The 14,712-nt window shown below is 42.5% G+C and overlaps 1 protein-coding gene across 3 annotated transcripts in view; it reads right to left on the bottom strand.

Moving 5' to 3' along the window:
• The window catches only part of TRABD (TraB domain containing), a 52,301-nt gene that overhangs the window by 7,971 nt on the left and 29,618 nt on the right, over positions 1-14,712 (bottom strand). For all 3 annotated transcript variants that reach the window (XM_059725909.1, XM_006266210.4, XM_014601108.3), the window contains 4 exons: positions 11,945-12,055; positions 8,775-8,914; positions 6,302-6,474; positions 2,677-2,788 (listed from right to left, as the gene is read on the bottom strand). In XM_059725909.1, coding sequence (XP_059581892.1) covers positions 2,677-2,788; positions 6,302-6,474; positions 8,775-8,914; positions 11,945-12,055 — 536 coding nt within the window. The remainder of the gene's footprint in view (positions 1-2,676; positions 2,789-6,301; positions 6,475-8,774; positions 8,915-11,944; positions 12,056-14,712) is intronic.

Below are 14,712 nucleotides of genomic sequence, written 5' to 3'. Positions count from 1 at the left end.
CATACCCATACCCTCCCCCACCCTCCTCCATACCCACAGTCCTTCACAAACTTATACCTCCTCTAACAATATACAAGAGTAAGACTTCGTTTTAAACTATTATATATAATCACCCCTGTGTACACTACACAAACACATAAACCAGGACAAAAATGTTTTTTGAAATCAAATTAACAAAAGAATGAGAAATGCAGCAGGAGGTCAGCCTGGCTAGCCAGCAATCTCTTCAAGGAGTAATAATTAAAAAAGGAACCCTATAAAATAGTGGAAACCTGGTCATTGTACTAGGGACAAGTATAAGAGTATTGCACAGGCATGCAGGGAGAAAATTAGGAAGGCCAAGGCACAGTTAGAGATGGAGGTGACAAGGTACATAAAAGGCAATAAAAAGGGCTTCTACAAGTACGTCCAAAGTAAGACCAGAGAAACCACAGGTTCTTTAAAAAATACGGAAGGCAATCTAGTTATGGACGATATAGAAGGGATGAAGGATTTAATGCCTTTTTTACTTTGGTTTTTACAAATAGGGGCAGCTACCAGATGATAAATATAGTTGGCAGCAAAGATAGGGAAGAATGCAAACAGCCAAGAGTAATGGCAGAAGTGGTTAGGGCAGGGGTGGGCAATTATTTCAGGCAGAAGACCGCTTACCGAGTTTTGGCAAGCTGTCAAGGACCGCATGGGTAGCCCCGCCCCTTAACAGATTCCCCTCTCCCTGGTTGCAATCTTGTGACCAGAAGTCCTGCCCCTGACCTTTAGCACCAGAAAGTCCCTCCCCTTGCCCCCCGGAAGTACTCCTTTCAGCAAAGGATTTTGCCTACTTAAAAGTACAGCCAGCTTTTCTGGATTCTTTTTTTCCTAATGGAAATGTTGACAAATGTACTATTAATGCAAGTTAACACAGATAACTGATGGGCAAACCCTATTTCCTAGGAACTACATTAAGAATAACGAGCCATCATCAACAGGAAGGATAAGTCAGTAGTTACAGAACTAGCCTGAGGCATCTTGAATACCTGTTAGATTAAATGTTATGAAGTCCTTTGATATAAAACGGCCATCCACACTTGTGGCTTAAATTTAAACAAGAACATCAAAAAAAGATTATTTTTGCTATTTAAATGTATACTAAGCATCTGTGTGTATACATCAACAACATTTGTACTTTGTATATTACTTGAACAAAACAAAAGTAAAGAAACCCAGAATAAGCTATATTATTATGCCTAAAGTATATTAGAAGCTTTCTTTCACAAATTGCAGGTCTCGTCTTTGAGAATCACATACCCTACGTTCATTTTAACAGCATTATACATAGATCAATACATTTCCTCCTAAGGCAAGGTAATTTCCTCATCAGATGAATTACCCTGGAAAACCAGATCTGTTCATTTTTAATTCTTTATAGCCCCTTTATCTTTATTGTAAGAACAATCTGCCAGCATTGCACATCAATTCATTACTGTTCTCTGCTGCAGTAAAAAAAAGAATGACTTACGCCTAGAACCCACACTGGTTAACTAGGCACCTAAGTGGGCTTAGGTAGCATTTAGGCATTTAAATTACAAAAAATAATACAAAATAATCTGACTACAGTGGCCACAAAATCCCTTTGATACTTGCAATCGGTCAGTACCTATGTTTTGGACAGCAAACTTCTCCTAAATCCAGGCTTCTCAGAATATGGCAAGAACCCCTGTTTCAGCAGCTAAGCACCTACCTCCTGCCTGAACTACAATCCAGAATCTCATTGGGGTGCTTCCTAAATTATTCCTAACTCACCAGTGGGAACCAATACCCAGCACACTACAGACTCACGCTCCCTCTGTGAAAACCCTTTGGAGAAGCTATATGTAGGGGTCTACTGAACTTGAGGAGGTGGCCAGCCAATTTCCCAGGCAGATCATGGTGCCCATCCCCCCACCCCCACTGGCCAAGGGGCCCCAATGCCCCCCTCTTCCCCTCAACACTGATTGGAGAGGTCTGGCTGTCATACAGCCCCAACCCTCGCTGCTGACTGGTGGAGACGGGCAGGACTGCAGGACAGGCAATCTTCTCAGCCAATCACCAGCAAGGGCAAGGGTGGGGGGGGGGGTGGCAGCCATCTTGCCTACTCCTCTTCCCTGACAGGCTGCGCAACCAGGCCGCAGCAGCTGTGAGGACTGCCAACTCCTACCAGGGAGCCAGTGTTTTATTTTCAGTAAGTTTCCCCTCCCCACACAGATTTTGTAGAAATCACCTGATTTCTCATGTTTGAGTAGGTCCATAGCTATATCCTAGGGATCCTGCATCCTAAGTGCTCCAACCAAGCTATTATACAGAAAGTTCATCACACCAATTAGATACCTCCCCGTTACTCTGGATTCCAAGTGCCTTGGTGGCACTTAAGGACAGTTCTGATTCAAGAGCAAAAACTTCAAAGAGGACCAAGAGTTCAGACCCACCCATTATATTCCTATTGGCTTAGCTCTAGGCAGTTCCCTGCTCAACATCCAAGCTCTCCAAATCACCCTTTGGAGGCATCTGACTCCCCATTTACAATGCAGGGAGCCTAGAACATGTTGCTAAACCCATTTTTTGAATCAACCTCCGGGTTGTGATGCCCAAAATGGAAGCAAATAAAGGACCAATCTGGCTTTTGCCTTCAATTAATGCTTAATAAATGAATAATATTACCTCATTATTTCCTGGATGTTTAAGTCAATGTTCCAGTTCTTCTCAATTCCAGGCACGTGACCCATCCCAACCACACCAACTACAACCGATGGGATACATTTTCTGGGTTCAGCTAAGAAAGAAAATGGGGGGAAAAATAATATATCAATCTGCTCTGCAGTGAAAAAAGCAGTGGCAATCTGCAAGCAATTAAAAAAAAACAAATCACCAATCTTTCAAATTAAACAATTTCAAAGAGGCACAGGCTGCATATAGGTATAGGTCACCCCTAAGCTATTTACATTGTCTAAATTGGGCCCAGTTCAGCAGCTAGTGGGCAGGGCTTGACCTTGACTGGGAAAAAGTGATATGATATGATGACTTAAGTCACCATGGCTATTCCAGCTGTGCAGAATGCAGCCCTCAGGGATCTGGGCTGTCACAAGCACATACGATTTGCCGCACTGTCTGCCTTGCCTTCCTATTGGCTACCAGTAGAATTCTAAATTGTTGACGATGATCTTTGAAGTCTTGAATGATCTAAACTTGGGCCCTGCCTTCACTATATCATACTCTAGCAGACATGATTAAATAGAAAATACTTGGCATGGGAAGCTAAATTTGAAAATGTCACATGTAGTGACATGTCTCTCTCAACTACACACCTCTGAGGTCTGCTCCCTTGGAATCAGGGCCTGAGTTTAGTGACCACATAAGTATGAAGCCAAATGCATTTGGGTCCTAATCCAGCTAGGTGGATCACTGCACATATATGGAGCTCCACCAATTTCAGCACTGACCCCCTCAAAGCAGAAAGTTCAGTGTGCACGCATATCTCTGCATAACTAGAGACTTGCTCTGTTTTTAAGCATCTGATGGGCTTCTTTATTTTTGTTTTGAGAATCCCAGTTCCAGTCTCTGTTCTGGCCTGGTAACTGCTGGCACCAAGATCTTTCATGTTCACAGCTGCACTGTTGCTTATGTATAAGCAAAAAAGGAGCCTCGAGCCATCCTCAAAATTTGCACCTGCTACTTAGTCTCCTCAAAGCCACAGGAACAAGATTCAAGATGCTATTAGAGAATCTGGCATTCAAAATATGGCATAAACTATTTAAACCACCAAAGCTTGTGTGTTGCAGCAATCCTTTAGAAACATAACTGGCACCACTGCAATTCTTATTCTCTCCCCCAGTTAGTGGGAGAAGTCAAAGCTCTTTCCCTAGAAAAGAAAATAATACTTCAAGCTTGATACACACTAGTGCTCTTGACATAACAAACTGATTGCCAAATGAGAGATTTGCAACATTATCATGCTGAATTAGGACATAACTGAATGAATCGGGAAAGAGGCAGCTCAGCTTCTGGTTGCACATGGTACACAAAGGGAGAATCTGTGTCTTGAGATTTTCAGCTACAAATCAATAAATGAAAAGTCTGAGGTACAATTTCCTCCAAAATTATTTCTTTCTTCTTTCCTTTGAATTTTAATTTGCTTCCAAACAGCTTTTATCTTTACCCACCCCCTTCATCAGTTTCTGTTTTTCCTTTTCCCTTCTGTTTGTATCCTTCAAACCACATTCTTTTCAGTGAATGAATCTAATCCACCCTCCCTTTCCTTTGCCACATCTTCACGCCAGACTCAACCACATATGAGGCAAATGCTGTCCTGCTGTTCTCGTACAGGATATTTCCAGGATAACAAATTAGATGCAACTGTGAGCGGGGACTCCTGAGTCGCTTGCAAAATCCTAAACTCTTTTCTCCACTACTGTGCTCTGGTATTTATTAGAGAATTTTAAAAGAAATTTGTAAATTCTTTCATTAAGAGCACTATGCTAAGAGCATAGTGGGCTGTTTCACACACTACATGACAACTACTGCTTCTGTCATGACCCGGCCAAGTCTTTGTGTACTCTGAGATAGAGGGCCTAAAATAACCAAAGGCCCCTCCCTTCATGAAGGGAACACCAAGTCTAGAAAAAAAATGACTCTCTGGAACTGTGAAGCAATAAAAACAGGAACAAGGAAAGCAGGGGTCAAAGGTTTAAATAAGGGCACAAGACGACAATACCAAGCCGAGATCTTTTTTGATAATTTATACTCCCCCACAAAGGAGTCCAAGAGGTCAGTGGCTGCTGCTGCAGCAATGCAAAGTCTTCGGGGGAGAGAAGTGGGCTCCAGAGCTGCAGAAAAGGTGCCCTTTGAGGTTCCTCCTCCTGGACTGGTGCCAGGAGGAAGCTGATGAGGAAGTATGCTGTCTTTATGAAGAAGGCCTGCATAGAGGAAACAATGTGGGGGAAAGTGCAGCCAGAACTTCACAATGTGATTCTAGGAGAGTCAAAAAAGGGGCTGTAACTTGCCACATGAGGTAGACATTCATCAGGCTTTCCCAACTGTTGGTACTGGAGGTCTCCATGAACTGCATCAGTTATGTGTCCATACGCACAGCTTTACATAAGAGCGACCAACTAATAATCCCACTGTGCTGGGAAACTGGATCAAATAAAAGTTGGCCACTGCTCATGACCCAATCATGCCCGACAGCCAAACTGAAAGAGCTTCCAAAGTTTTACTCTACTGCTGCTCTAGCTGGCAGCATTGGGGAAACACCATGCAAGGGAAAAACAGAAGCACAAGCACACTCTTCCCTCTATGAAATTTCAGACAGTGTCTGCTACGCTGAAATTATTACACGTAATAATTAATTAATACTACGCTGAAATTATTACACGTAATATTTTCTTGAGCTATCAGGAATGAGATAACCTAATCCATAACTTGCTATGATTATGAACTCTGAGCAACTGCAGATCACAAATGATCAACTGCTTTCAGTGTCCAGAGAAACACAGGCAGACAAGGTTCTTTGGGTAAATCTGATATGTACTATTAGACGGACTCAAATAGTTGGAAAAATATTTCTTAGCAAGCTTTCAGGCACAAACACCCTTGTCTCCCTATGTCCTTAGACCAACACGGCTCCAACCTACACCCCAGAGAAACACAAGTAATTCAGCATGCCCATACTTCCTCAAATTTATATATAAAGACTTGGATCCCATCCTGTGCCGTAACATTCACTGCCTACAGTTTTCAAATGTTCTCAGGCCAATTAGTATTTTCCAGTTTAAAAAAAAAACCATCAGAAAAAGGAGGAGTTTATTATTCAAAGAACATTCATCCCTCTAAGGCAGGACAGGGCAAAGTCTGGTCTGTGGACTGGATCGGGCCCATGGTGGACTCCATTTCCCAGCAGCCCCTGTCCACGTTGCTGCAGCCAGTTTCCATGGAGACCTCAGCAGGGACAATACAGGGTCAGGGTTTCCATGGAGACCAGCCCCAGCAGTGCTGCCAGGGCACAGCAGCGGGGGCTGCAGCAAGGTGGGCAGGGGCTGCTGGGAAATGGAGTCTGACAGCAGGCCAGATCCACCATTTTGCCTACCCCTGCTCTAAGTAGGTAATGTTGCTACTTCTTATGGAATATTAACAATATTCTCCCTTCTTTTTATGCACTGTAATACATGAAGTTATAAATTATACATGGACCCTGCCTACACTGCATAGCATCAAAACTTTCCAGATTTGCTAAGAGAAAGTACAATCTTAGAGTCCTACATAAAGAATATGTCCTACATAAAGTCATTACCTTCTGAAGCACGAGGTAGTTCTATTTGCTTAGCTGCTTGTTTCAACATGTAGGTCAAAAAAATATCTCGTTCAGAGACGATTGTTCGATGAAGATCAGGAAATTCTCCAATCATTTCAGCCATCATCTGCTCCAATAAATCCTTCTGTTTACATTTCTCCACATCATCTTTACTGAAAGAAAGATAAATATTCTCAGTGATTGTATTATGCTCTTGGAAGTCTAATATTGACATATAAAAACAAAAATTCTAAAGCATCATACTAAATCCATACAACTCATGTCTATAAAAGAAACCCTAAGCTCATATTCTAAGCAAAAACCCTGAACTTAGTAAAACAGACAGAAGAGGGGGTCATTTATCTAACAGCATTCTGGCAGAAGTTATTCATTACCACATGATGTGTAAACTAGCAGTATTACTTAGAAAATGTAGCAAAATCCTGCTTCTTCCTGAAAAGTCAAGAATTTTTACTGACTGGCCCTCAAAAGAGCAGTGTCAAGCATTCCTCAATCAGCAGATGAGTCATCATTTTGTGAAGTACCTATGCTAAGGGAGAGGAATAAAAAAAGGCACTTCCTAAGAGACCACATGAACATAGACAAAGATAATTTGTGATCAAAGTCCCAAGTGGTCAGTCCCCTGAACAGGAGCACAAGCAATGAGTGGGAGGTAAGGAGTAAGAAGCTGCAGAGCACTCAAAACATTTGCCATATATTACCATAATGTTTCTGTGTATGTTTAGCTTTACATTTGTTTTCATGGTTGTGGTGTAGATCAGAGGTTCCCAACCACCAAACCATGGCCTGGGTTGGCTGCAGGGTTGTGGCATTAGCCCCCCATGCAGACCCCCTGACGATCTGCCTGGGTGAGCAGCTTCTGGGTAGGTGGCAGTCATGTCCTGGGCAGCAGGGCAGCTCCAGGAGGGAGACAGGCAGCTCCATGCACCCCATCCTGCTCCGCAGAAAAGAAAGGTTGGGAACCACTGATGTAGATACATTTACCAGGAACCAGTGAGTGGGTGCTTTGGTACCCCACGTATTAAGAACTGATGCCAAAATGTGCTTTATTCGCTTAGTTTCTGAACTGCTGGGTCATAAATACACAGGGTTTAGGGCACTGCAATTGGAGACAAGGAGAAGTAGAAGCAGAAATGTTATGTGGATTTTCTATGTAGCGCCTCAGAAGCAAAGTCAATGTCAATTAATTTAAACTAAATATAGACACTTACAAAAATACTTCACATAACCAGCAAGGTGCAATTCTACCAAAACTGAATAACCATGTGATTTTAACTGCAACTCTGTCTTTCCTTACTTCCTCTAGTCCTATCACTGTTTCTTGTCATATCCATAGTTAGATTTTAAACTCAGCTATGTAAGGACCTAAATGCAAATGTGCCTTATATTACTATTTCAATTGAATAATCAACATCTTCTTGGGGCAAGTAGAAAGGAACTGCATGGACAAGGAATATGGTTTCTTAAAATGAGTAGCATAATCCATGCCACAGATTGTTAGTGAAGAACATTAGTTAATCCTAAATTCTGTGTATAAATTGTTAGTTAAAGGATCAAGAGAGTCACATACTAGTTACACAACTCAATTGGAAAATATGTGCATACAAGCTAGCATGGAAGATGGATGATTTAGTTGCTACCAATAAAACTTGGGTCTTTACCTGACTCTGAACAATGAAAATAGGAAACTTTATATTGCTGTACTCCCTACCGGAAAGTTAACAAAGGTCTTCTACACATACAGCATTAACTAATCAGACAATCAGCCATGTTTAAAGTTTATGGGCTATGTTCTGCTCCATGCCAAGATCTAATCAACACAGACAGCTGCTTATTTTGTCTCAGCACTCAAGCTGCTCTAGTCCAAAGTGAATTATGACAGCAAGCTGCATTCCCTTAAAGACCACAACAAACTGTGAATAGCACAGTGAAGCTCCGCTTTCTCCCTATCACAATCCCTCCATCCACCAAACTGAGGAGGAGGTTGGCATAGAAACTGCCTCCCTCAAATATGTGGCTGAGAATTCTCCCCCAGGCTGCTAGTGATACCTAAATCCTGGATACATTTTGGTATTCTTGGTGACACAAAGGGGTTGGAACAGGGCCAGAAAAGTTGGCAATAAATGTGTTATTTTCAAATGAACATCTGTAGGATAACAAGTACATTTTATGGTGAAAATCCTTTCATCCAGGGTACCCTCAAAGTCTGTGGAACAACTTGAGTGAGGTAAGCAGCATTATGCTGACGACAGCAGGTCAAGTTCAGTCAGTGGCACCACACTTATGCCATTGCACCTGGTACAGGAGTAATGGGTTATGGAAAATGCTTCCCTTTTGTGGATTTCAGGCCTGATCACTTAAAGCAGTTGCTAAAGACTTCCAGCTTCCACTAAAGTCAAGCTGACAGTGCTGATCTACCCATCACAAATAACGGTAACAGACTTATTCATACCTGATAGGGTCAGATAAGAAGCAGAGGCCCCAAGCAAGCTTGACTTTTTGCCAGAGAGAAAGTGCAGCAATGGTTCTCTTAAATGTAACAGGGATGGGTCTGTCCCCCAGATGGAACCTGCAGAAGGGGACTTTGCTAGCCTGAAAGAGAAGGCACATATTACTCGTAGTCAACAGTACCAACTAGCATTACATGTTGCAGCACTAGCAGATCATTAGGACAATGTTAATATTTATGTCAACATTATGAAATACATTAGTATTTATAGTAACCCATGTACTCTAGGGAATACTAAGAAAACAAGAATAAGTGCCATCATACTTGAATAATTTTATATTTTGTAGTAAACAATATTTTTGTTTTCAATGTAATATCTCAGAAAGGAATCCATGAAATACAATGGATATTACAGTAAAAACACAGAACTGTTTACATCAAAGGCGAAATGACCCTCTTAACCTTATTAAGCGAGTCATCAGGCATCTAGCTAGATAAATGCAAAAAAAGGCATTCTTTCTATCTATAGTAAATGGCTGGACTGGGACCGAGGCGCATATTTATATCTGGAGAAAGTCACAAGTAAAAAACAAATTTTAAGCAAGATCTAGCCACATCATGAACCTAGCCCATATATTGAGATGAGCCACAGGCCCCCAGCAGGCATTAAAATAATGGAACAACTGGTATTTGAGGAATTTTATGGCCCATTCCAAATATCACGCGCTCCCCTCTCCTCCAACTGAAGACTCTCAGAAAAAGAGACAAAGTAGCAGCATTTTAAAATTTACATCAAGAATACAGGTGCTTTGGGTTATATCTGGACAATGTCATTCTGAACAGTGTTGGTCAGCTGCTACACAACCTTCTTGTTGCTCCCCCCACCATTCCAAGAAAATGGATATTTGCAATTCGTGTCATACTCATCTTCAAGCACATTTCTTAAAGCATACCATAGGCATGAACATGTTCAGTGTAACCAAGTACTTCATTGTGCATTATTACTGAACCAAAGCCCTACACTAAATTGTTCTGAGGAAGTCAAAATTATGAGTATGGAAAGCTTCATGTCAAATTCCAAATGATGCTGAGCAGAGAGGTTCACCCTCAGCTTCCAAATGCATCCAATTCATTACTCAGTCTGACCTCTCCATCTTGAGCTCCAAGATAGGCTTCTTCCATGACTTACAGCAAAGAACTAAAAAACAGTTTATTTTGCATTGCTAAGTAGATACAGAACCAAGGAATATTTCCAACTTGTTCATGTTACCATCATACGTAACACCAACGCACAGAATTTTTGTGTTGTGCTCCTCCCATTATGACTTCCACATAGATAACTACAAAGGTTTGCTTCCTTTTTATGTTAGAAACAGGACATCTCAACTCAGTTCTGGTTGGGGGATCCTCTAGACCCTGAACTGAGGTTTCTCCAAACTTCTAGTCACAGACTTTTTTTACTCCAATTGCAGTTCCTAGTAGGTTCTGTTCATTTAGAGAGGGGTCGTCAAGCCTGGTGACCCATGGGCTATGGCTGGCCCACATAGCTATTCCATTTAGCCTGACTAACCACTGAAGTTAGGAGTGTGGCCTGCTGTACAATTCAGGTCACCTGAGCGAGCCCTGCTACACATGGCCGGAGTGGCAGAGAGTTTGCAGCTGCTTTCTCTGCCCCTGCCATTTGGCTTTGGTGCAGCTGGTCTGCACCTACTAGACCTGCCACTGGCCCTACGGATCTGGCCCAGGGTGAACCCTGTGGTCTACATCTGTCCCAGAACCTGAAGTGAATTTGATACCCCTGATTTATAGCATCATTCATCCCTACCCAAAAAGCTCACCTATTGTTTTGTATATGCTTTTCATCATGGAGCTGGTGCTTTCTGCTACTAACAAGAAAAGACAAAATAAATGGTGAAAAAGAGAACATACTGGGGGCTGCCAGGAACACAAGGCCAGCAGAATCCAGTTCTTATTTTACAGGAGCCAGTTTGAGCCTGAAGGTCTCCAACCTCACGTTCCTATCAACTCATTCCCCATGTCCTTCAGATGTCTGTGTAACAAGCTGTACTTGCTCCTCTCCCATAACTATGACTAGGCTTGGCAGGATTCAATTTTTACTGGTACATGTTGATAAACACTGATTTTGCCTCACGCTCACAGACCAGTGAAAAAATATTTCAAATATAATAATAAAAATTTATAGAAAGAGGGCGTAAGAAAAATAATGGCTGATGGAGTACGTGCTGACAGAGGAAACAGTCCCTACAGCACCTGGCTGACTGTAGTTTGGACTGCAACTCCCAGAAACCCTTGGAGACTAGAAAGAAAGGAAGAGGAAGTGACAAAGTGGACAAGGGAGCTACAGGTGAGTGGAGAGGGACTCAAGGCAGCTCTACCGCTCAGCTGGCGGCAGTCCTACAATAGTCACATTTTACAGTTTTATGGATATTTACTTTTTATATTTTGACATGTGATTTAATAAAGCTTTTAACATTATACTATCATTAATAAGTTGTCTGCCCTCTACACTCCTAATTTCACAGTCCTGAAAATTGAAATTGATAAAAATTGAAATAAATGCTTTAAAAAAAAATTGATATTATCTGTCAAAATTATTAAAAAAATAAAAAATAAAAGTCGAATTCTGCCACACCTACACATGCTCAACTTCTTTCCATAACAAACACAGTACTAGTTAGTTCTACTGAACTACTCCTCTATTAAACAGGGCAACTCTTAACAACTACATTAATTATCCCCCAGTTATTACATATAATATTATCTATACTGATATCACATAAGGGGATCTGGATTAGCAATATTTTGCATGACATTTTAATGTAAGTATAATATTGGGAGACAAAAGAGCCAAACAGCAACATTTCAATAATAATAATAATACCAGGAGAGATTGCAGGGGTAGGAAGAAGAATAGAATTCAAGGCCCTTATGAAGGGCCTCCATCAGTCTGGAGCAGGGAGGGGCACAAAAACAAATGTTTCTCTTACTTTACACTTCGCCTTTCACTTACAAGAAGATGATTCTTACCTCACGACAAGTAAGACAGGTATTTGAAAAGAACATTCTAGCCAAATAAGCAGCTTTATTTCATCTGACTGGCATACAAGCAACTGATCATTTTTACTTTAGATGGAAGCACTTCCAGCCCTTACCTCTTTGAAAGCCTCCCTAAATTCCCCTCCTGGGGCCATTCCCAGCTGTTCCGTGATGTGAGCAGAGACTTTCAGAAGAAGCATTTGCATCAATCCAGACATAATTCCATTCTAGCGGAAAAGAGAAAAAACTATTAAAAAGAGAGAACCATCAACCTGTGCATTTTACAGAGATACTGTGCTGTTAATAGTCAGAGAGAATCATCAATTATTCTGATAAAGAAGAAACACTGATGCTGCCCTTTGGAGCCAATTTACTGATGAATGTAGTTTCTATTATTTCAGCTCCCATCATTTATATGTGAGTTCATCACTGAAATGTTCTTTAGTTGCACACTGAATTGTTGCCTTACAAAAAAATATATTAAAAAATAACAATCCTGGTTTCGCCCTATATTTATTCCACCTGCCCAAAGTGAGAGAGGAAACACCCCCACCAGGGTTGAATAAATTAATAAGAAGAGTAGCTCATGCTATACATGGAATGGATTGTACTCCTCCAAACACAGCAACACAAAACATGAGATTTTCATACTCTCTCTAAATTTGCCATTTTAGGGACTCCAAAAGGGATAAACCTAGAAGACTCAGCATGAAACACTTCGAGTCATGGAAGAGTAGGCCTGGGCGCTCACTGACAATTGTGTGTCAGGTGGTTTCTCTCTTTCATACAAGACCATAAGGAAAATCCTACACAGCCCTAGGCATGATTCGCCCATTTGGAAGTAGCTGTGCCCAAGGGGAGAACCATGCCATGGGGACAGGTCTGCCAACTGTACTAGTTCCCATTAAAGTTTTCTTCTCTTAAACACCAGCAGGGATTCAAAACTCTCACAGGCAAATACTTCCCAGGAGAGGCACTAGGATCAGAGGTTTCCAAACACTGGGCCATGGCCCAGTACCAGGCCGTGAAGGGCTGGCTGCTGGGTTGTGGCATGATTCCCCTGCTCAGACCCCCGTCCGTCCCCCGGGCAAGTGGCTTCCGCTGCCAGCAGGCATGTATGAGGTTAAAGCTGGGGGGTGGGGCAGCCCCGGGAGGGAGGCAGCTGACTCCGTGTGCCCGTCCTGCTCCTGCGCTAAATCACGCTGCCCTGCTCTCACTTCCCCTCCATCCAGCCTCAGTTATTCCATAGCTGCAGCCAGCTTGTTTCAAGAACACCTCTCCACTGGCTGAATCAATGCCAAAGACTTGCAGTTTTACTGGCAAGCCAATCTGACACTCTCTGCATGGACCTTAAAACCCAAGGGCACTTTTATTCCATTCCCCCTCCCTCAAAGGGAAGCCATGTCCTGGAATCCCTGTCAAAAAAATCTCTCCCTACCCTTCCCTTAAGAAACAGAGGGGAAAAAATTAGTCAGTACTCTCTCTCCTCAGTCTGGATCTGGCTGCCATGATATTTTGGTCTGGCTATCAATAAATGGGAGAGTTCAATGACAAACATTATCTGTTCTTAATGGTAAGCAAGCCATGTGTAAGGGGGATAATCTCCAAGGCACAGAATGCCCATTCATCATTCCAATGGAAGCATGATCCTGACTGTCACCTCTCCGACAATTTACTGAGCAACTGGCTATTCTGCTCCTCTGGAGTGACAGTGTGATCAGGACAGTGTGAAACTTCACCAATGTGGCCTGGAGGATTTTCAAGCACTTCTGTCTAGTTTTGGTACTCAAAAGCTCAATTTGGCTGTTTGTATTGGAAACTCAAAGCAACACAATCTCATCTTTCAAGCACTACTCCGATTTGGAAGCCACCTTCTCCTCTAAACAAGAAATAATTCCCTCAATTTCTCTTCCATCCCATGTCTGAGACAATTCAAAGCCAAGTGTTGGCCCCCTGCCCTCTGGATCAAGGAGTCAGCCACAGAAAGGTGGGACATGTTCCAAGGTCAAGATGGGACACCTAACAGAAATGAGTGACATGCACAAGGAATAGGATGCCATTAGTCCAGCCTGGTGCCTGGGACAGAGAGGCGGCAGGGCTCCCATGGAAAATGAGGAAAAAAAGTCGGCGAAAATGAGAATTCTCTGAATGTATGGCAGGAAACCCAGAGAACACAGGACAACTATTTCCACAAACTCAGGAAAGATCCTCACAAAAAGAAAATTGTTCTTGAAACTAAAGCAACTGAGGCTTTATTCCTGCCAAGATCATGTACTACTGTTACTCCCTTAGGACTGATCTGCACTTATATTCTGGTTTTACAGTGATGGGTCAAAACTGTATCCTGCTGTGTAGCAAACGCAGATTCATAGATGTTAGGGTCGGAAGGGACCTCAATAGATCGTTGAGTCTGACCGCCTGCATAAGCAGGAAAGAGTGCTGGGTTTAGATGACCACAGCTAGATGCCTATCTAACCTCCTCTTGAAGACCCCCAGGGTAGGGGAGAGCACCACCTCCCCTGGGAGCCCATTCCAGACTTTGGCCATTCTAACTGTGAAGAAGTTCTTCCTAATGTCTAGCCTAAATCTGCTTTCTGCTAGCTTATGGCCATTATTTCTTGTAACCCCCAGGGGCGCCTTGGTGAGTAAAGCCTCATCAATTCCCTTCTGTGCCCCCATGATGAACTTATAGGCAGCCACAAGGTCACCTCTCAAGCTTCTCTTGCGGAGGCTGAAAAGGTCCAGGTGCCCTGGTCTCTCCTCATAGGGCTTGGCCTGCAAGCCCTTAACCATATGACTGGCCCTTCTCTGGACCCTCTCCAGGTTATCCACACTCCTCTTGAAGTGCAGCGTCCAAAATTGCACGCAGTATTCCAACTGCGGT

This window comes from Alligator mississippiensis, chromosome 4 (assembly GCF_030867095.1).
Source record: "Alligator mississippiensis isolate rAllMis1 chromosome 4, rAllMis1, whole genome shotgun sequence".
NCBI lineage: Eukaryota > Metazoa > Chordata > Crocodylia > Alligatoridae > Alligator > Alligator mississippiensis.
This window is presented reverse-complemented; position numbering and strand designations above follow the sequence as displayed.